The sequence below is a fragment of the Lampetra planeri genome, chromosome 64 (genome assembly GCF_965212315.1).
Source record: "Lampetra planeri chromosome 64, kcLamPlan1.2.h2, whole genome shotgun sequence".
Classification (NCBI taxonomy): domain Eukaryota; kingdom Metazoa; phylum Chordata; class Hyperoartia; order Petromyzontiformes; family Petromyzontidae; genus Lampetra; species Lampetra planeri.
In genome coordinates, this window is record NC_136170.1 from 2,423,468 (window position 1) to 2,444,883 (window position 21,416).

The 21,416-nt window shown below is 49.5% G+C and overlaps 1 protein-coding gene across 1 annotated transcript in view; it reads right to left on the reverse strand.

Annotated features, from left to right (window-relative positions):
* The window catches only part of LOC144737086 (centrosomal protein of 290 kDa-like), a 78,521-nt gene that overhangs the window by 18,387 nt on the left and 38,718 nt on the right, over positions 1-21,416 (reverse strand). The window contains exons 30-44 of the mRNA XM_078619748.1: positions 20,368-20,535; positions 18,672-18,836; positions 17,546-17,668; positions 16,748-16,912; positions 16,207-16,314; positions 14,382-14,516; positions 13,442-13,717; positions 11,742-11,849; positions 11,083-11,291; positions 9,270-9,483; positions 7,685-7,822; positions 6,394-6,615; positions 3,585-3,731; positions 1,678-1,826; positions 121-261 (exon numbers count right to left, since the gene is read on the reverse strand). Of these exons, the coding sequence (XP_078475874.1) occupies positions 121-261; positions 1,678-1,826; positions 3,585-3,731; positions 6,394-6,615; positions 7,685-7,822; positions 9,270-9,483; positions 11,083-11,291; positions 11,742-11,849; positions 13,442-13,717; positions 14,382-14,516; positions 16,207-16,314; positions 16,748-16,912; positions 17,546-17,668; positions 18,672-18,836; positions 20,368-20,535 (2,468 nt within the window). The remainder of the gene's footprint in view (positions 1-120; positions 262-1,677; positions 1,827-3,584; positions 3,732-6,393; positions 6,616-7,684; positions 7,823-9,269; positions 9,484-11,082; positions 11,292-11,741; positions 11,850-13,441; positions 13,718-14,381; positions 14,517-16,206; positions 16,315-16,747; positions 16,913-17,545; positions 17,669-18,671; positions 18,837-20,367; positions 20,536-21,416) is intronic.

Genomic DNA, 21,416 nt, shown 5'->3' on the forward strand with positions numbered 1-21,416 from the left:
CTCGGGGCGGAGAGAGCGGCAAATTCAAGGCAAGCCACGGTCGTGGGGGACGGGCCGTGCGACACAAACTAAGGTTCGATACGGGGGAACTATTGGGCCCCTGGTGTCGGCTGCTGGTACCGCATGCTGGTGATGGTGTCCTCCAACTGGCGGTTGGTGTCCTGCAGCTGCTGCGCCCGAGAGGCCTCCTCCTGGGCCCTTGCCGCCAGTACGTGGCCAGCGGTGACGCCTCGGTCCTGGGTCCGGCGCGACATGGCGTCCCTGCACGCAGACGCAAGACAAAGATACACCCCGTAGTGCAGGGGTGTCCAAACTTTTTGCAAAGAGGGCCACATTTGATATGGTGAAGATGCCCGGGGGCCAATAGTTCCTTTTGACATTGTTTGAACCACAAAAGTTACGTGGAAATACACACACTGTTACAAAAGAATTTTCATTGTCACAATTACCTTTATTTTTCAATGACAATGTAACCAAATATAAGCCACTCAGGCAGACGGGAACAACTCTACAAACGCAATTCTGCCTTTCATTCAGTCAGATAACATTGAACAAACTGTATAGAATACCTTAAATTTCCATGAGTTTTATGATGTATTTATTCTGACAGAGCTGGCGAGCCATAAATAACACATTATAAGACCGAAGCTGCGGGCCGTATGAAATCTGACCGCGGGCTGTGATTGGCCCGCGGGCCGGACTTTGGACATGCCTGCCGTAGAGCCTTCACGGACTGGTGGGGCAAGTGCTGTTAGCACCTACAAAGGCCGGCACGGCACAATAGGGTGCGGGTGGCCGCCGAAAACTACGCACCGCCCCCTTCATCTCCCCAGTGGTGATGTTTGCACATCGCGCCAGGTGCTCATATGAGGAGGCCCAGGACATGTTCAGTAAGCGTCACTGGCATTGGCCGTGGCAGGGAACTGAACTTGGGTTATTGGGTTCATCGAGCAGCGTGCTAACCACTGTCACAAACTAAGACAAAGATCCCCTGTATAGCCTGAACAGACTGTTGGAGCAAGTGCTGTTAGCGAGCACCTATGAAGGCCGCAACGGTACACGAGAGGGTGGGTGGCCAGCACCACGCCCGGCCGCCTTTGTCTCCTCAGTGGGGATATTTTTACGCACCGCACCAGGTACTCATTTGAGGCTAAGTCGACCTAGGGAAGGCTCAGGACTGGTCCAGATATTCGCCACCAATGTTGGCTGTGAGCAGGATTCGTAGCGCAGCGCGCTAACCTCTACGCCACCACCCCCCGCACTCACTCACACAAAAGACAAAGATCCCCCATATAGCCATAGCAGACTGTAGGGGCAAGTGCTGTTAGCGAGCACCTATGAAGGCCGCAACGGTACACGAAGGGGTGGGTGGCCAGCACCACGCCCGACCGCCTTTGTCTCCCTAGTGGCGTACACACCGCACCAGGTACTCATTTGAGGCTGAGTCGACCTAGGGGAGGCCCAGGACCGGTCCAGATATTCGCCACCGATGTTGACCGTCAGCGGGAATCGAACTCGTGTCGCCGGGTTCATAGCGCAGCGCGCTAACCGCTACACTACCGCTCCCACACACAAAGATCAAAGATGGCACTCACACACACACACGCACCCGCACACACTCACACTCACATACACGCACACACACTCACACACACGCGCCCGCACTCACACGCGTACCGTGCGATCGAGTCACGAATCGCGGCCACTTGCTTGGTCAGGGCCTCCACCTCCTTCTCTCTGTCCCTCAGCTTGCCTCTCAGTGCCTCCACCTTGGCCTGCCACCGCTTGCCCTCCTCCCAGCGTATCACCTGCTCCTTCGGCTCAGCCTGCGGACCCGCCATCACGAGAGAATGAGCAGAAGAGCCACGGTGGCGAGATGTGTACAGGAGGTCGCGGGATCGATGCTGACCCCCGACGCCTGTATATTTGGAGTTTGCGTGTCTCTCTCCCTCCCCGTGGTTGCGTGGATTTTTCTCCGGGTTCTCCGGTTTTTTCCCACCACGTTTAGAATCAACGTCGCGCGTTCAGAGTACGTGGCTGCGATGGGTTTTCGCGCTGACTCAGCAGCGTTACCGAGCCGAGAACCAGGTGCTCCTGAAGGAGGTAAAGTCCTCTGCTGCACATCAACACCGCTTCGGTGGCTAGGAGATGTTGACTACCTCGCCTGGTGTACAGGAGGTCGTGGGTTCGATCCCGACCCTGACGCCTGCTGCTGTATATTTGGAGTTTGCGTCTCTCATCATCATCACGGTGGCTATGAGATGTTAACTACCTCGCCTGGTATACAGGAGGTCGTGGGTTCGATCCCGACTCTGACGCCTGCTGCTGTATATTTGGAGTTTGCGTCTCTCATCGTCATCACGGTGGCTATGAGATGTTAACTACCTCGCCTGGTATACAGGAGGTCGTGGGTTCCATCCCGACCCTGACGCCTGCTGTTTATTTGGAGTTTGCGTCTCTCATCATCACCGCGGTGGCTAGGAGATGTTAACTACCTCGTCTGGTATACAGGAGGTCGTGGGTTCGATCCCGACCCTGACGCCTGCTGGATATTTGGAGTTTGCGTCTCTCATCATCACCGCAGTGGCTAGGAGATGTTAACTACCTCGCCTGGTATACAGGAGGTCGTGGGTTCCATCCCAACCCCAACGCCCGTACATTTTGGAGTTTTCATGTTCTCCGCGTCACGTGGACTTTTCTCCGGGTCTTCCGGTTTTTCCCTCCATATTTAGAAACGTGCGTTTACACTGTTTGGCTGCGATAAATTTCCACACGATAAGCTACTGTTTTTGAGCTGTCATTTGTGGCCAAGTCGCCTCTGAAAAAAGCCAGATAGCTCATTGGGCCTTACCTGGTAAAATAAAAAATAATTCGCGAGATAGATTGTCGCGCTGAGCAGGGGGCGGCCTTGCCTCTCAGAGCTATGCGCAGGGCTCACAATGACTGTCGGAGAACCACGGACACTCTTTGGCACACCGTCCACTTCACGGTTGATGTCAGAGATCCCGCGACGGTATCCGATATAATAATAATTCAATTCATAACGCGCACAAATTTGCGGACGTAACGGCCCTAACTCAGAGGCTCGGAGCCAAGCTCAGAGTCGCTCGAAAGCGCGGCTATAGAGGTGAGTTTTTAAGTCTCTCTTGAAGGAGGCGATTGAGGTGATGCTGCGAATGTGCGTTCCAGACTGCGGAGCATAGACATGACCATCCTGGATCTTGTTATCAAGAGGAGGTCGTGAGTCGCGCTGCGCAGAGGGTAGGACGCATGTGGCGGTGTCACCGTAGATATTTAGCAGAGGGGGGAAAAAAAATACAATTAAACACAATGAATGTGATCGTGAAATGCATCAAATGTCGGGCCCTATTTCCCCTTCGTTAGCGATCGGCGTATTGTACTGGGCCCGCGTTACGTTGCAATAAATATAAACAGAACGTAGGGCCCTCTTAAAAAAACCTTGAAACTTCAGGACCACCACCCCCCCCGATTGGGAAGCTTCAACATCCGTCTCTGGCCACTGCTTGCAATAACAAAAGAACAAGCGAGTGAGTGAATGAATGAACGAGTGTCCGTGGACGCACCTTGTCTTCCTTCGCGGCCGTTCTCTCCGCCCGCTGCTGCGTCTCTTCCAGCTGCGCCGCCTTCTTCTCCAGCTCCTGCTCAAGACGCTTCACCCGGCCCTGCAGCTCCTCCACCTGCGTCTGCCTCCCCGCGCCATCCACGCCCTTCTGCCGGCACGCGAAGCAGCCGCGGCGCCGCAACGTCACGGCCGGCTCGGGCGACGGTATTAGACGCGCGCGATTGCTCCCCGTGACGACTGGAGCTCGGCTAGATTCCCTCACCTCGCTCCGCTCCCTCCACTGGCTTCTCGTCATCGCCAGCAGCGTCAGCTACGACATTGCCTACCTGTGCTCCCTCCACTGGCTTCTCGTCATCGCCAGCAGCGTCAGCTACGAAATTGTCTACCTGTGCTCCCTCCACTGGCTTCTCATCATCACCAGCAACATCAGCTACGACATTGTCTACCTGTGCTCCCTCCACTGGCTTCTCGTCATCACCAGCAACGTCACCTACGACATTGTCTACCTGTGCTCCCTCCACTGGCTTCTCATCATCGCCAACAGCATCAGCTACGACATTGTCTACCTGTGCTCCCTGCTCATCATCACTAGCAGCATCAGCTACGACATTGTCTAACTGTGCTCCCTCCACTGGCTTCTCATCATCACCAGCAGCGTCAGCTACGACATTGTCTAACTGTGCTCCCTCCACTGGCTTCTCATCATCGCCAGCAGCGTCAGCTACGACATTGTCTAACTGTGCTCCCTCCACTGGCTTCTCATCATCGCCAGCAGCGTCAGCTACGACATTGTCTAACTGTGCTCCCTCCACTGGTTTCTCATCATCGCCAGCAGCATCAGCTACGACAATGTCTACCTGTGCTCCCTCCACTGGCTTCTCATCATCGCCAGAAGCGTCAGCTACGACATTGTCTACCTGTGCTCCCTCCACTGTCTTCTCATCATCACCAGCAGGGTCAGCTACGACATTGTCTACCTGTGCTCCCTCCACTGGCTTCTCATCATCACCAGCAACATCAGCTACGACATTGTCTACCTGTGCTCCCTCCACTGGCTTCTCATCATCACCAGCAACATCAGCTACGACATTGTCTAACTGTACTCCCTCCACTGGCTTCTCATCATCGCCAGCAGCATCAGCTACGACATTGTCTACCTGTGCTCCCTCCACTGGTTTCTCATCATCGCCAGCAGCGTCAGCTACGACATTGTCTACCTGTGCTCCCTCCGCTGGTTTCTCATCATGCGGCGGCGAGATGGTAACTACCTCGCCTAGTGCGCAGGAAGTCGTGGGTTCGATCCCGACCCTGACGCCTGTGTATTCGGAGTTTGCATGTTCTCCCCGTGGTTGCGTGGATTTTTCTCTGGGTTTTTCCCTCCACGTTTAGAATCAACGTGTGTTTTGCAGTAGTTGGCGGCTATAAATTGCCACGTGATAAGCCACTTTGTGTTGGCTATCACTTGTGGCCACATCGCTTCTGATAAACAGCTACACAGCTCAGTGGGCCTTACCTGGGAAAAAATAAATATATCTACAGTAAAACCTGGGATTGCGAGCTGAATTCGTTCCGGAAACGTGTTTGCAATCCAAAGCACTCGTATATGTTTCGATTTAAGGCTTTCGTGACTGCCGGGATTCATCTTCTTGGTTCACGTAGAAGGGAAATAATAAAACAATAAAAATAAAACATAATAAAATAATTCTCACGACGTTTCGGCCACAACGCAAGCAGCCATCCTCAGGTAAAGAACAGGTCTGTCGGAAAGACATTCAGACGCTGTCTTTCCGACAGACCTGTTCTTCACATTCAGACGCTGTCTTTCCGACAGACCTGTTCTTCACCTGAGGACGGCTGCTTGCATTGTGGCCGAAACGTCGTGAGAATTATTTTATTATGTTTTATTATTATTTTATTATTTCCCTTCTACGTGACTTTAGGGAAAGAACCAAGAAGACACTCGTATATGAGTTGTGATCACGTGACGCTCGGCAGACAAAGCGTATGCACGCGCTACTCGTATTGCAAGACCTCGCTCGTTTATCAAATTAATATTCATTAAAAAATTTTGCTCGTCTTGCAAAACACTCGCAGACCAAGCTACTCGCAATCCAAGGTTTTACCGTAGTTGACGTTAATAGCGGAAATTATGAGCGTTAATTCCGAATGCGAAGAAGTGAGAGTGTATTCTTAGGTTTTTTCGGTAAAGTCACGTAGGTAAAACATTAAAATTATCAAAAGTAAAATAAAATCAAAATCACGACGTTTCGGAGGCAACACAAGCTTCCGTCTTCAGGTGAAACCGTCACAGCCACGACAGCTGTATCAAGTAAATGAGAGATTGCAGGAGCTACCACTCCGTTTATATAATGGTTGGAGAGGGGGAAGGGCCAAGTACGGCACACTTTTTATTAATATGGTAAGGTGAGGCTTAAGAGGCTGAGCCTTTGTTATGGAGAGGTACGGTTTGTGACTAAGCCTGGCCTACATAACAATAGTGTGAAAAAAGAAACAACTAAACATGGTAAAACAACTTCTTGGTTCTTTCGGTAAAGTCACGTGACTTTACCGAAAGAACCAAGAAGATGAATCCCTGCAGTCACGAAAGCTTTAAATGGTAAAACAAGCCTGGCTGTCTATCAATAACCTGTAATAGTTGTCTGTCAAATAAGATGGTCCAAATAAGTGTAGTTAAATGTTTTTTGCGTGGTTAATCGCATCTTTCCAATGATTACTCAGTTTGTAAGAGCGAGCGACCAAAGCAGAAAGAGAGAGAGGTGGGGGGGCGGCGGCGGCGGCGACGGGGGCACCTGCAGCTGCGCATTGATCCTCTCGACGCGACGACGCATCTCGTCGCGCCCCCTCTCCGCCTCCTCCTTGCCGGCGCGGAGACGGCCGCCCTCCCTGTCGCCTCGCCGCGCCTCGCGCTCCGCCGCCTCGAGGCGCTCGCACAGCTCCCGCTCGCGCCGCCGCCATTCGCCCATCTCGCGGCGAGCCGCGGACGCCTCCGACTGGGCGCTCTCGAGGCGGGCCTGGCGCGGAAGGGAGGAAGGGGAAGAAAGAAGAGAAGAGAAGAAGAGAAGAGGGAAAAAAAAAAAAGAAAAAAAAAAAAGACAGAGGGTGTATATATTATTGGTTCTTTCGGTAAAGTCAAGTAGAAGGGAAATAATAAAATAATAAAAATAAAATAGAGGACGGCTGCTTGCGTCGTGGCCGAAACGTCGTGAGAATTGTATTTTATTATGTAGAATTTTTATTATTTTATTATTTCCCTTCTACGTGACTTTACCGAAAGAACCAAGAAGAAGACATCGTCAGTGCGAGAGCAGCCAAAACATTTAAACACGCTTTTATGAAATGTACTAGTAATGGAAGAACTCCACAACTCCAGGAAGTAGGTTCGAAGCTTGCCATAATGTAAGGGGCCGTGGCCAATTACAGCCAACGTCAGTTGAGCGTGGACAATTAGACCCAAGCCGAAACATAATATATAAAAAATAATGTTTAAAAATATATTTTTTATTATAGAATATAGTATTGACATAAGTATACCAAGTTTGCAGTCGATACCACACATTGGGAAGTGGGTTCAAATTGAGTTATAAGATTTGAGGATACAACAACAACAACAACAGACAGAGTTAAATGAAAGCGTGTAACAACAGCGGCGCTACTACGCCTCTCTCAATTAAATTAACACCGAACCGCTTGCGACGTTCCGGTATTCGCCGGTGAACGGGGACACCCACCCTGCGACCTGTGGATGCCTCAGAACGGTAAAGGGTTGAGAGGCTATACAGAGAAGGGGGGGATCTTTGTCTTTGTCCGTGTACCTTGTCATCCTAGATTTGAAGTTTTCGTGACTGCAAGGGTCCATACTCCCTACCCTGCGGTCCTCTCCCTGGTTACTTGACTTCTCTTACCCTCAGCTTACCTTAGGTTGCCCCCCACCCCCTCGTACCCTACATAATCACGTGTCTCTAATAGCTCTGACGGAGGCTTGTGTTGCTTTCGAAACGTCGTGAGTTTGTTTTTAGATTTTTTTTTCCTACCTTTCACTTACGTGACTTTACCGGAAACAAACAACAAAGAGTATGGCACCTTGTAGTCCTTGACGTGCTTGTCAACGAGTGTCTGCACATTGAGGCTCTCCTCCTTCTGGGAGGCTGCCGCGATGATGTTCTGCTCGGCCTGGTTCGTCATCTCCCCTTGAAGACGCAGCATCGCCTGGCTCAGACCCTGCACCGTCCCAACAGCAGCACAACCATCATCATCATCATCGTCGTCATGTCTCCTCTACTATTCCACTGTAGCGTTAACACACCTGTTGTCATTCCCCCCGTACTTCCGATTAGCACGGTTAGTTAGGTAGGATGTGAAAGAAGTTTGACATACATACATACACATCATCACCATTAAATTTCGATTTAAAGCTTTCGTGACTGCAGGGATTCATCATATTGGTTCTTTCGATAAAGCCACGTAGAATGGAAATAATAAAATAATAAAAATAAAACATTATCAAATAATTGTGAGAATTATTTTATTATGTTTTCTTTTTATTATTCTACGTGACTTTACCGAAAGAACCAAGAAGATCATCACAATTGCCGTAGCCGGCACCACCACCACCATCATCTGTATTATGATGATTATCGCCAGCATATCAATAATACGGTCTATGAGCAGTACACCGATGGTGTGCAGGAGACTGGTGTGTTGACATTGCAGTGGTATTGTACAGGGAACAGGTGTTGACACTGCAATGGTATAGTACAGGTAACAGGTGTTGACACTGCAATGGTATAGTACAGGAGTGTGTGAACGCTACAGTATTATTTCACTATTTAACCTATTTTTTTTTATTTTACTAGGTAAGGCCCACTGAGCTATGCGGCTCTTTTTTAGAAGCGGCCTGGCAACAAATGATAGTTCAACTAAGTGGATTATTGCGTGGAAATGTATAGCAGCCGAATACTCTAAACGCACGTTTCTGAACGTGGAGGGAAAAAAACCGGAGGACCCGGAGAAAAATCCACACGACCACGGGGAGAGAGAGACACGCAGACTCCAAATATACAGCAGCAGCAGGCGTCAGGGACGGGATCGAACCCACGACCTCCTGTACACCAGGCGAGGTAGTTAACATCTCCTGGCCACCGTGATGATGATGATGAGAGACGCAAACTCCAAATATACAGCAGCAGGCGTCAGGGTCCGGATCGAACCCACGACCTCCTGTACACCAGGCGAGGAAGTTAACATCTCCTAGCCACCGTGATGATGATGATGAAAGACGCAAACTTCAAAAATACAGCAGCAGCAGGCGTCAGGGTCGGGATCGAACCCACGACCTCCTGCACACCAGGCGAGGTAGTTAACACCTCCTGGCCACCGTGGTAACAATGAGAGACGCAAACTCCAAATATACAGCAGCAGGCGTCAGGGTCCGGATCGAACCCACGACCTCCTGTACACCAGGCGAGGAAGTTAACATCTCCTAGCCACCGTGATGATGATGATGATGAAAGACGCAAACTTCAAATATACAGCAGCAGCAGGCGTCAGGGTCGGGCTCGAACCCACGACCTCCTGCACACCAGGCGAGGTAGTCAACACCTCCTGGCCACCGTACAAGGCAACGGGCGTGTGCAACGACAAAGCGGCGGTCACGTCTCCCGCACACCTTCAACTGCTTCTCCTTGTAGGCCAGCTCCCCCTTGAGCCTCTCCACGAGGCTCCGGATGCCGGCCGTGGGCGAGCGCGAGTTCGCTTCCTTCTGGGCGTCGAGCTCCACGCGAAGCAGCCGCAGCTCCTCGGCCAGCGCCGCTTCCGAGGCCCTGGCCTCCTCCGCCCGCGCCCGCTCAGCCCGCAGCTCCGACGAGTGCAGCTGCTGCAGCCTGTGACGCGCACACGCGCGCGCGGGACGAGAGACGCACGCACGCACGTGTCTCCACGGGCAGGGCTGGCGGGCTGGGCCACAGGGCGGGAACCGTAGGGGGCAAATGCTCCGGTGAGGCCGGTCTTGTGTGGGGAAATTGGAAATGTGATCGTGGTAAAAAATTAACCCGTAAAAACAAAGTTTTTCACTATAAATCCTTTATATGCGTGGCGGCTAGAGTCCTCTCGTCCTCTGGCTTGAGATGGCTGCCACCTATGGGTCAGATGATTGCCTGCCACCATTAAGCAATTGGTAATTAAATATAATTTATTTTTTCCTAAAAAGTGGAAAATTTAGGAAAAATTTTTTAACGAAAATAAATTGTCACGCACAACGAGTCTGTGTGCAAAATGTCAGCTCGATTGGATCACGGGAAGTGGGTTAAAAAACGACCGAAAGATTTGCACGGTCGTAAGCGCGCAAGCAAGCAAGTGAACTTAATATAAAGGATTTAAAAAGAATAATTGAAATATTTTATAACCTCTGTGTACGCTTCAATGCTTATTTAAGCTCTCACTTGGTGTTGCAAATGTTATCAGAATAAAATATATAATTATAATAAATTTTTATCTTTAATAATTGGAGTGTTTATAACGTTAGATATATTTATTAATAATGGATAATTTTCGTAATTGTAATAATTATAATACAAATTTCTAAATATGAAAATAATAATAGAATAATAAAACCATTTCATATATTCAATCTTGATTTGAAGCTTTCGTGTTGCGCCCGAAACGTCGTGATTTCTTTTATTTAATACCTACGTGACTTTACCGAAAGAGCCAAACAGCATTTAACATATTTTTTATTAAATCACTTTATTACCTCTAATGTGTACGCTTCATTGTTTAATCATATTCGGCAGCATCAAAAAATTCTTCCTCACCGGCGGACCGTGTGTGTTTTGTGACGGTCCACGCGCGGGAACAGCGTCGTCACCAAAAGGAAACGAAAAATCAAAGCTCGTACTTAGCATACTCTTAGGTTTTTTCGGTAAAGTCACGTAGGCAAAAATAAATCGTAAATAAATAAAAAAATATAGACAATAATAGAAATAAAATAATAAATCACGACGTTTCGGAGGCAACACAAGTCTCCGTCATCAGGTGGAACCGTCACAGCTAAAATTTACTGTATCAAGTGAGGCAAAACTCCAAGAGACGAGCTCTTAAATACAAGTTAAGGGGGAGGGGCTTATCGGAATGTGGTAGCCAATGAATGGAACGTGTTGGGGGGGGTGGGCGGGGCTAAGAGAGAACAATCGAGGTACACGGATTGTTCTCTTTTAGCCCCGCCCACCTTCCCCCTTAACTTGCATTTAAGAGCTTGTCTCTTGGAACTTTGCCTCACTTGATACAGTCAATTTGGCTGTGACGGTCCCACCTGGGGACGGAGACTTGTGTTGCCTCCGAAACGTTGTGATTTAATTGAGATATTTTTCATTTATTATTATTTTATTTTATTATTATTACTTTACCCACATGACTTGACCGAAAAAACCTAAGAGTACGAATCCTTGCAGTCGCGAAAGAAGCTTCACATCTAGAGCTCGTACTTGGCGGTCTCGGCGCGATGCTCCGTCAGCTGCTGAAGCAGCTGCACCTTGTGGCGCTGGGCGTCAGCGAGGGTCGCCCTCAACCTCTCCGCCAGCGCCACCATCGCCTCCTCCTGCTCGGCGCTAGTCTGCTCGAGCTCGGCGAGCCGCGTCAGCTGGGCGGCGCTCGCCGGCGCCACCGCGACCGTTGGCCGGGAGTTCAGCGTCTCCTGCCGGGGGTTTTGCCGCGTGGCCACCGACAGAGGAAGGGGAGCGCGGGTGAGGGAACGACGTTCGGCGGAATCGGTGGAACTGGCGGTGATGGAAGTGGCATTGATTTGGCAGCGGCAGCAGCATTGGCGGCACCAGCGGTAGCAGCAGCAGCATTGTTGTCGATAGCAGCGGTGCTATTCTCAACTATTTTATTTTACCAGGTAAGGTCCGCTTTTTCAGAAGCGACCTGTCCATTATAAATGACGGCTCAAAGAAGGCGGCTTGTCATCACGTGGAAACTTGTAGTGCCCAAATACTCTAAACGCGACGTAAATGTGGAAGAAAAAATAACGGAAAATCCACGCGACCACGGGGAGAGAAAACACGCCACGCACCGCGCTGCATCAATGCGGCGGACAGACGCGCCGCCGCCGAAACTGGTCGACCTGCGTGTGCGTCGCCGTTACCAGCACGGCCTGCTTGAACTTGCTGAAGGTGGCGTTGGACTGGGCGTTGAGTTTGTGGTGCACCACCTTCATCTCCTCGCCGTGCTGCCGGTTTAACTCCTCCAACTCCTGAGCCACAGCAGGGAACGTGAGAGAGAGAGAAAGACACAGACCGGTGTTACCGACACAAAGACAAAGATTCCCCGTATAGTCTTAACCAGGGGTGTCCAAACTTTTTGCAAAGAGGGCCACATTTGATATGGTGAAGATGCCTGGGGGCCAATAGATCCTTTTGACATTGTTTTAACCACAAAAGTTACGTGGAAATACACACACTGTTATAAAAAAAATTCATTGTCACAATTACCTTTATTTTTCAAATGACAATGTAACCAAATATAAGCCACTCAGGCAGACGGGAACAACTCTACAAACGCAATTCTGCCTTTCATTCAGTCAGATAATATTGAACAAACTGTATAGAATACCTTAAATTTCCATGAGTTTTATGATGTATTTATTCTGACAGAGCTGGCGAGCCATAAATAACACATTATAAGACCGAAGCTGCGGGCCGTGTGAAATCTGCCCGCGGGCTGTGATTGGCCCGCGGGCCAGGCTTTGGACATGCCTGGTCTTAACAGACCATTGGGGCAAGTGCCGTTCTTCCTCTGCCTCATCATCATCACGATCTATGGGCAGATTGGCCGTTGGATTCCACTGCACATTTTGGCATTTTTTTACACTTTCCTCTGTCTGGTGTCAATATTCTCAAGTAGTGCGCACAGATTTCTGGAACAGATTTCTAATTTTGCCATAAAGCCGTTCTCTGTTAGGTCTTTCCTCTCTTTGCGATTCCTTCAATTTTTCCCAAACAACACACTTTTAATTTCCCTGTTGTTTCTTTTCTTACTTCTACCCTGAGTCACTCTCTGGGTCCAGTTTAGATGCGGTAATCCTTCTATAGCAGTACATTTCAAGTGCCAATATCCTAAGTGCTCCATAATAGATGTTATTTTGGGTTAAATCGCGTGAACACAAATGTGTCGTGAAACTCACCACCACCCGACACAGCCAATTATCCATGTTTGTCACGTAAACTAAACATGCCAATTTGTTACTAGTTCAGCACACCGGTGTGTTGGAGAGTAAACCCACAACATTTACAATTCGTGTACTGTGACGTTTCGACGGGAATTACAACCAGCATCATCAGGCGACAGCTGAAGTGCTGTTAGTGAGCACCAATGAGCCAGCTATGGCTGCAGGGTTTGGTGGTACATGTTGCTTAGGTCGTTTATTTAGAAAATTCGGTCACAGTTCCTATGATCACTGTTACATTGTTTTATGGCTTTATTTTGGTGCTTTCGAAAAGTTTTTTGGTTTGGCCATGTTTGTTTGTTGTAGTACGGAGTTAGACTGATGGCCTTCATCTAAGTTGTCTTGTGGTTGTTGTTGTTGTTTGACTTGCATCCCACTGGGATTTTTGCACACAGCGTTGGTGTACGGTGCTTTTTCTGCAATATTTTGCTGTCTTTTCTTGTATTTTTCTGTTTGCGCAGAGTCACATAGTCACTTTAAGATGTTTTCTTGTCCATGTTTTTGTTCTTTGTTTGTTGCGGTTGCACCCGATTCAAGAGCCGAATGGCTCACAGGGCTATACCAAACAAATGAAAAACTGAAACTGAAGGTTGACGAGTCGGTGCCCCCAATGCGCCCACCTGCTGTGCCTGCTGCAGCTGCCGCTGGTACTTGTCGACGAGCTGCTCCTTGTGGTCCAGCCGGACCTGGAGGTTGGCCACGGCACGCTGGGTCGCGACCAGGGCCCCACCACTTTCGCTGGAGCCGCCACCGTCTGCTGCCGCCACCGCCGCTGCCAGGAGCTTCTCACGCTGTGCCGACGCCGGGAGGCGCAGGCGCAGCTCGTTGATGACGCGCTCGCGAGAGAGCACGTTGGCCTCGGCGCTGTGCAGAGCGTCCTGCTTCTGCTGCAGCTGCTGCTCGTTGCGGCAGAAGCGGCAGGGAGGGAGGGACAGAGAGAGAGAGAGAGAGAAGCCATGGTGACAAGTGTGGGTGGTGGTTGAAGGGAAAGGGGGGTGGCAGTGGGAAAAGAGGGCGGCAGTTGGAAAAGGGGGCGGCAGTGAGAAAAGGGGGCGGCAGTTGGAAAAGGGGGCGGCAGTTGGAAAGGAGGCGGCAGTTGGAAAAGGGGGCGGCAGATGGAAAGGGGGCGGCAGTTGGAAAAGGGAGCGGCAGTTGGAAAAGGGGGCGGCAGTTAGAAAGGGGGCGGCAGTTGGAAAAGGGGGCGGCAGTGAGAAAGGGGGCGGCAGTTGGAAAAGGGGGCCGCAGTGAGAAAGGGGGCGGCAGTTGGAAAAGGGGCAGCAATGGGAAAGAGGGCGGCAGTGAGAAAGGGGGTGGCAGTGGGAAAAAGAGGGCAGCAGTTGGAAAAGGGGGCGGCAGTGAGGAAGGGGGCGGCAGTGGGGAAGGAGCCACAAGTATAAAAACTGACAGCCATTGAAAATGATGGCAGCCGTTATAGAAAGAGGAGGTAGTGGAGTCAGCGGACGGCAGGGAGCAAGGAGGTGGGCAGTTGGATAAAGCTGCAAGACGCCGGTGTTGCGGAACCGGGGTTCACGTTGTTGTTGGCGTGTGTGCGACCCACACCTCCTCGAGTGAGCGGCACTGCGCCTGGCTCTGCAGGATCGTCTTGACATGGCCACGGATCGTCGTGATCGCCTTTTCCAGCTGCTGAGCCACGGGCAGGCCCGTGTCTGGCACCGTGCCGCCAACCTCTTCAAACTGAGTCCACAGAAGGCAACGGCGTTAACCCTTTCAACGTTCCGAGACGTCTGCAAGTTACAGGGCGTGGGTCACGTTCACCGCCGAATCTCAGAACGCGCCAGTGGTTCAGAGTTGTTTAAAAATTAACCCGTAAAAACAAAGTTTTTCACTATAAATCCTTTATATGCGTGGCATCGGTTTTATTTTATTATTCATTTATGTTTTTCTTGAGTAAGAGTTTCATTTTTATCACATTGGTATTTTAAATTAAATATGAAAAAAAAAATTCCCTAAAAAGTGGAAAATTTTGGGAAAAAATTTACGAAAATAAATTGTCACGCACAACGAGTCTGTGTGCAAAATGTCAGCTCGATTGGATCACGGGAAGTGGGTTAAAAAACGACCAAAAGATTTGCACGGTCGTAAGCGCGCAAGCAAGCAAGTGAACTTAATATAAAGGATTTAAAAAGACATTGCACTCACCGCAGAGAGCCGTAGCAATACGACCGCACTCTATGACAGCTGGCGCCAAGCTGTGCCGCATGCCCTCCCGTACCGATCGAGTTACTTTCCTTTATCCGATGGCAAATGTGATCGGAAACGGAATTGGAAGACGCACACGTACATCATTGGAGTAGAAAAGGGTTCAAACTAAATTTGGAGCTTTCGTGACTGCAGGAATTACACTTTGGTTCTTTCGGTAAAGTCACGTATAAAGATAAAATTATAAATTAAATACTAGCATAGGACTTCAGGTATAAATGACATAGAAACACAAATCTAGTATACTTAGAAATGTAATGTAATACAACAGAGAGTCTCTGTTGTATTACATTACATTTCTAAGTATACAGAGAGTCTCTGTTGTATTACATTACATTTCTAAGTATACTAGATTTGTGTTTCTATTTCATTTATACCTGATGATGAATGCTTGTGTTGCAATCGAAACGTCGTATGCTAGTATTTAATTTATTATTTTATCTTTATACGTGACTTTACCGAAAGAACCAAAGAGTAGAAAAGGGTTAACTCCAAATATTTGTGATAATCGTTTCAGTACAACTGCACGGTGCTACTTCTCGTCCTCTATAGCTCTCCGATGTGTCCTGTACCGCATGGGTACACGATGTACAATGTTTCGCTCTGCGTGCTGGCAGCTTCTAGAAATACACCACATGTTTCGATTGAAAGCTTTCGTGACTGCAGGGATTCATCTTCTTGGTTCTTTCGGTAAAGTCATCACGTAGAAGGGGAATAATAAAATAATAAAAATAAAACGTAATAAAAACTTCTCACAAATTCTCTCTTTATTATGTTTTATTTTTATTACTTTATTATTCCCCTTCTACGTGACTTGCCCACATGTGTAAGGGGTGGTCGCGGTTAGCGCACTGCCGCTACGAATCCAGTCACCTGAGTTTGATCCCCACTCAGGGCCAACACCAGTGGCGATTATCCGAATCGGTCCTGGGCCTCCTCTAGGTTGATTCAGCCTCAAATGTGAACCTGGTGCGGTGTGTAAAAACATCGCTACTGGGGAGACAAAGGCGGTCGGGCGTGGTGCTGGCCACCCACCCACCCACCCACTCGTGTGCCGTGCCGGCCTTCATAGGTGCTCGCTAACAACCCTTTCCCAAACAATCTGTGAAGGCTACACAGGGGATCTTTATTTTTCGTGGTAGTGGAGTGCTATGTGCGTGCGTGCCTTGCGTGCCGCGGAGAGCATCTCCTTCTGTTGCCGTTCGTGCGCCTCCACCTGCTTCTCCAGCTCCAGCTCCCTCTGCTCCCACGCGAGCTGACTCTCCTCGTGGAACTGACGGACACACGCACAACGACAGCGACGTCGACCAACAACAGGGACGTAGGAACGTACACTAACACAGCAACCCCAGCCGTAATGTAACAAACACATCAGAGGTGAGTTGATGACTGGTGAGTGAGAAGAGGAGCACCAGGTTAAATGTTCCTTCCGTAGGGCAGGCTGGCATCATGCAGTTATATTATAATGGTGTGGACGAAGATGCAGACAAGAGGGGACGGATTGATGGGCTGGCCTCTAAGTTATATTGCGTTGGTGTGGCCGGACGGTCAGAGGGGATGAACGGAGAGGCTGGTGACTGGCTGGACATGGGGATAGAGGCTGGCTACTGCTTGGCTGCTGGCTGGACGTGGGGTTAGAGAGGCTGGCTTCGAGCTGGACAAGGGGATAAAGAAGCTGTCTGCTGGCTGGAGGCTACCACCGCCACCTTGTTGAGCTGCAAGATCTCGTGCTCGAGGAGGGAGCGCGACCTCTCGTGCTCCTCCACGGCGGCGCGTAGGCGGGACGCCTCGTCCCGGTGGCGCGTCGCCTCGCGCTCCGTGCGCCGCTCGCTCACGCGCAGCTCCTGCATGCGCCTGTGCCACTCGCACACCTGCGCAGACGCACGCGAATCGTCGTTGTCAAAATTGTCATGGTCATCAGACGGAGACTTGTGTTGCCTCCGAAACGTCGTGATTTAATTGAGTTCTTTATCATTTATTATTATTATTATTATTTTATTTTAAACGTATAGACTCACACAGAGACCCATAGACTCACACAGAGACCCACAGACTCACACAGAGACCCATAGACTCACACAAAGACCCATAGACTCGCACAGAGACCCATAGACTCACACAGAGACCCATAGACTCACACAGAGACCCACAGACTCACACAGAGACCCATAGTTTGTTGTTCTTCACCGCCCCCCCCCCCACACCGCACCTCTGATTATCACGGTTGGCTACGTACGGCGCAAAAGAAGTTCACCACACGTACATACATAGAGGCATACTCCGTCAATTATTCTTGACCGTTATTTTTGACCGTTGGTCATCGTCCCCGTTCCGGGCCGTGACGCTTCCCTGCCGAAAAACCCACAACCTACTTTTGACTCAACGGTTTGAAAATGACGTCATTAACCGAGCGAGCGTGCGATCGTCGCGCGCGTACACGAATCCGAGAGTCGTGTACGCGCGTGCACGATTCTCGGATTCGTGCACGGTTGTTGTGGCCGTACCTTCTGCGCGCCCCGTGCGTCCTTCAGCGTAGACACGAGCTCCTCCAGGCCCTTGGACTTGATCTCCAGCTCGGCAAGGCGGTCCTCGGCCAACCTCCGGTCTTCGCGGCACTTGCGCGCCTCCTGCGTCCGCGGCGAGAGAATGTACGGCGGCGAGAGAATGTACGGCGGCGAATGACGACGGGCCGCATCGCGCCTCGCACCCCACCCGTCCCGCCGCCGTGTGTCACGCTTGGCAATGAGCTAAGCCTCGTATCTAACAACTAATTTTCTTGGTTCTTTCTGGTAAAGTCACGTAGAAGGGAAATAATAAAATAATAAAACACGACGTTTCGGCCACAACGCAAGCAGCCGTCCTCAGGTGAAGAACAGGTCTGTCGGAAAGACGCTATTAAAACATAATAAAATATAAAACATAATATTTTATTATGTTTAATTTTTATTATTTTATTATTTCCCTTCTACGTGACCTCACCGAAAGAACCAAGAAGATGAATCCCTGCAGTCACGAAAGCTTTAAATCGAAAAATAATAACTCATTATGTTTTTATTATTTAAATTTAATATAAAGTAATCAAATTTATTGATTACATTTAATCGTGGCTGGTGTGAGGGAGACGAGAGAGAGGAGAGGAGGGTTATTGTGTTGGACGACTTTCACTTGCAGTACAGTTACTAAAGAACAGTCACTACACTTGGACACAAAATAAAAAAATGCTTTACACACACACACGTGGTCACAACACTATATTGTAGTAACTAGTGTACGCTCACACGGATGTTGACTATAGAAGTGAGGCACGCCGACTGAGACCGAGCATGGGAGACGATTACCCACAATCCCACATCGAGAGAGAGAGAAGAACCATCGGCTCAGTTGTGATCACGTGACGCTTGGCAGACAAAGCGTATAATGTACGTACTGCACTACTCGTATTGCAAGACCTCGCTCGTTTATCGAGTTAAAATTAATTACACATTTTTGCTCGTCTTGCAAAACACTCGCAGACCAAGTTACTCGCAATCCAAGGTTTTACTGCAAATGTGAGAGATTAGCGTGTCAACGCGAGACGGTCCCAGCCGCTGTTCCATTTGCGCGGCACGAGCCGCCCACGGCGCCTCTCACCTCTGCGGCCGTCATCTCGTCGTCCTGCAGTTGCGCCAGCGTGCGGTGGAAGCGCTCCTGCTCAGCGAGAGGCACGGCACCGGCGTAGCGGTGGCGCAGGGCTTGTAGCGCACGGCGCAGGTGGCCAGCGCGGCTGTGGCCCTCGGCACGCGCGTGGATCAGAGTCTGCACCGGGGCAGGGGGGTTGAAGGTGGATCGATTCCACAAGCGTCGTTACGGCAACCAACTACTCTGTCCCGTCGCGTTAAGCTTTTTGTATCGGATGTGTGCCTTTGCGTTAGCGTGGAGGGATGCGCACGGGCGATGCAATTGCGGGTGTTGGGAAAGCCTTCGATCAATTTGACTGGTTTTTCGACGGTGTTACTTAGCTTGATTCCTCTGTCTGTCTGGGTCAAATCTTGTAATTAAAATTTCGTCCACTTCCCGTTGTCCAATCAATTTCATATTTTGCACGCGTACTCAGATCCGGTGACAATGCATGCCTGTATCAAAATCGGCATCAATGAATCAATTAATTCGCTACTTAAAGCATATTCTTGGTTCTTTCGGTAAAGTCACGTAGAAGGGAAATAATAAAATAATAAAAATAAAACAATAAAATTATCACGACGTTTCGATTGCAATCGTCAGATTTTTATTATTTTTTTTTTATTTTTTTTCCCTTCTACGTGACTTTACCGAAAGAACCAAGAAGATGAATCCCTGCAGTCACGAAAGCTTTAAATCCAAATTGACTGAAAAGCAATTTACACTTTGTATGGACGCCTTATTATTTATATATATATATATATTTGTGTGTAGGTCAAAAACGGCGTGGTCCCTAAACTGTGGAATCGGCTCGTACAAGAAGCAGGCGCCGCGTGTCTCTCAGGCGGCATTGACGTACTCCTCGACCGTGAGTTAAACGAAGTTGTTAATAAATTCGTTGTTTTAAAAAACTTTTTTAAACGAGTTTATTAGTAGGTTAAGTCTCCAATAGCAACAAAACTTTGTATTACACCATTGGAACCTCATTTGCCAGTAAAAAATATGATAATTGTTTTTTTACCCTTTTATCTGGCAACAAAACTGACACCTTTTTTACGAGGAGTCATGTTTGCATAGACCACAATACCTGCAGTCATAATACAAACAAAAAACATAACTCTGATAATGGACAGTGCATACATTATCAGAGTTATGTTTTTTGTTTGCATTATGACTGCAGGTATTGTGGTCTATGCAAACATGACTCCTCGTAAAAAAGGTGTCAGTTTTGTTGCCAGATAAAAGGGTAAAAAAACAATTATCATCTTTGTATTACAGTTTAATGAACATTGGATCATCTTTATAAGAGTTATGATGACGAATGGATGGACGGATGGCCAGAACTAATGCACCAACGCTTCGAAACTCAGTTGTAAAGTGTGAAAAAAAAGAACACGTGGATTACACGAACACATTATTATAGACTGTTAATAAAAAGTTTGCTTGGACAGAAGGGGTGATAGCGTGTGGTCAAGACTAATGAAGGAGTGCCAGCCAAAGGAGTCAATACCCTAGAGAGGACGTGAACCACGGAGATGGAGCTAATATGGATCATGTCCATCCGGTGGACCACGAGGGACGGGACGAGCTTGGCAAAACCTTCACCCAGCCAGCGGATTGATCACGGTTGATGACAATGACGATGACGACGTGGCCGTGTGGCGCTTGCCTGTTCTCGCTGGTCCAGCTGCTGCTCCAGGCGGAGGCCCCAGGCCTCGGCCCTGCTGAGCTTGGCGCGGACGGTCTCCAGCTTGCGCAGCGCCGTCGCCTCGCTCAGCTGCAGCGCCATGATGTGCTGGTGCAGCGTGCCCAGCAGCGTCTTCTCATCCGAGCGGCACTGCCCGCGATTAAAACAAACATTTTCCCCCCGTATAGCCTTTAACAGACTGTTGGGGGGGGGGGGCGAGTGCTGTTAGTGAGATGCACCTACGAAAGGGTGGGTGGGCCAACACCATGCCCGGCAGTCGTTTCTCTCCCCAGTGGTGATGTTTCACACACGGCACCAGGTACTCATTTGAGGCCGAGTCGGCCGAGGGGAAACACGGGACCAGTTCAATTATTCACCACTGTTAAAAGTCGTGAATGGGTATCAACCTCGGGTCACAATGCGTTAGCGACTGCACTGCCGCTCGAACAACAACCGCCATTCGCCACTCGGCGGTGGCGATGTCACCACGGCGTCTGTGCCAGGCGAGACGCACTTTGAGGGCACGTGCAGTGTCGAAGGCTCGCTGGCAGGAGATCGCAGGACAGACCCAGGTGTCGTGGGTTGGCTGAGATGGCTGGCAGGTGCACCACCTGTGCCCCCTACTGTGCAAATTGTCGCTAGCCACACACATACAGGCGATCACTTGATGGGATCTCACACCGCGTTTTCCACGTGGCAACTTGCCATGACGCGCCGGAACCAAATCGTGCTGCGCTGGCCTCACAAAACGACAACTGAACTTGGCTCGGGGTCAAGCAGGGTCAGGTGTCGGGGCTAATAATGCATTCATCGATTGCATGTGGTGTGAGTCAGTACGCTGTGAGGACACGGCTACCACAAAACTCTGTGCAACCAGTTGAACACGTGTAGGCTTTCGCAATCAATATTATTCATAATAAACGTTTTTGGGTTTAGATCGCGTTATTTATAAATGTGCCGTAACCCTCCACCACCCGACACGGCCAATCAGTAAAAAAGTGTCACGTTGACAAAGGACAAAATAGTTCACT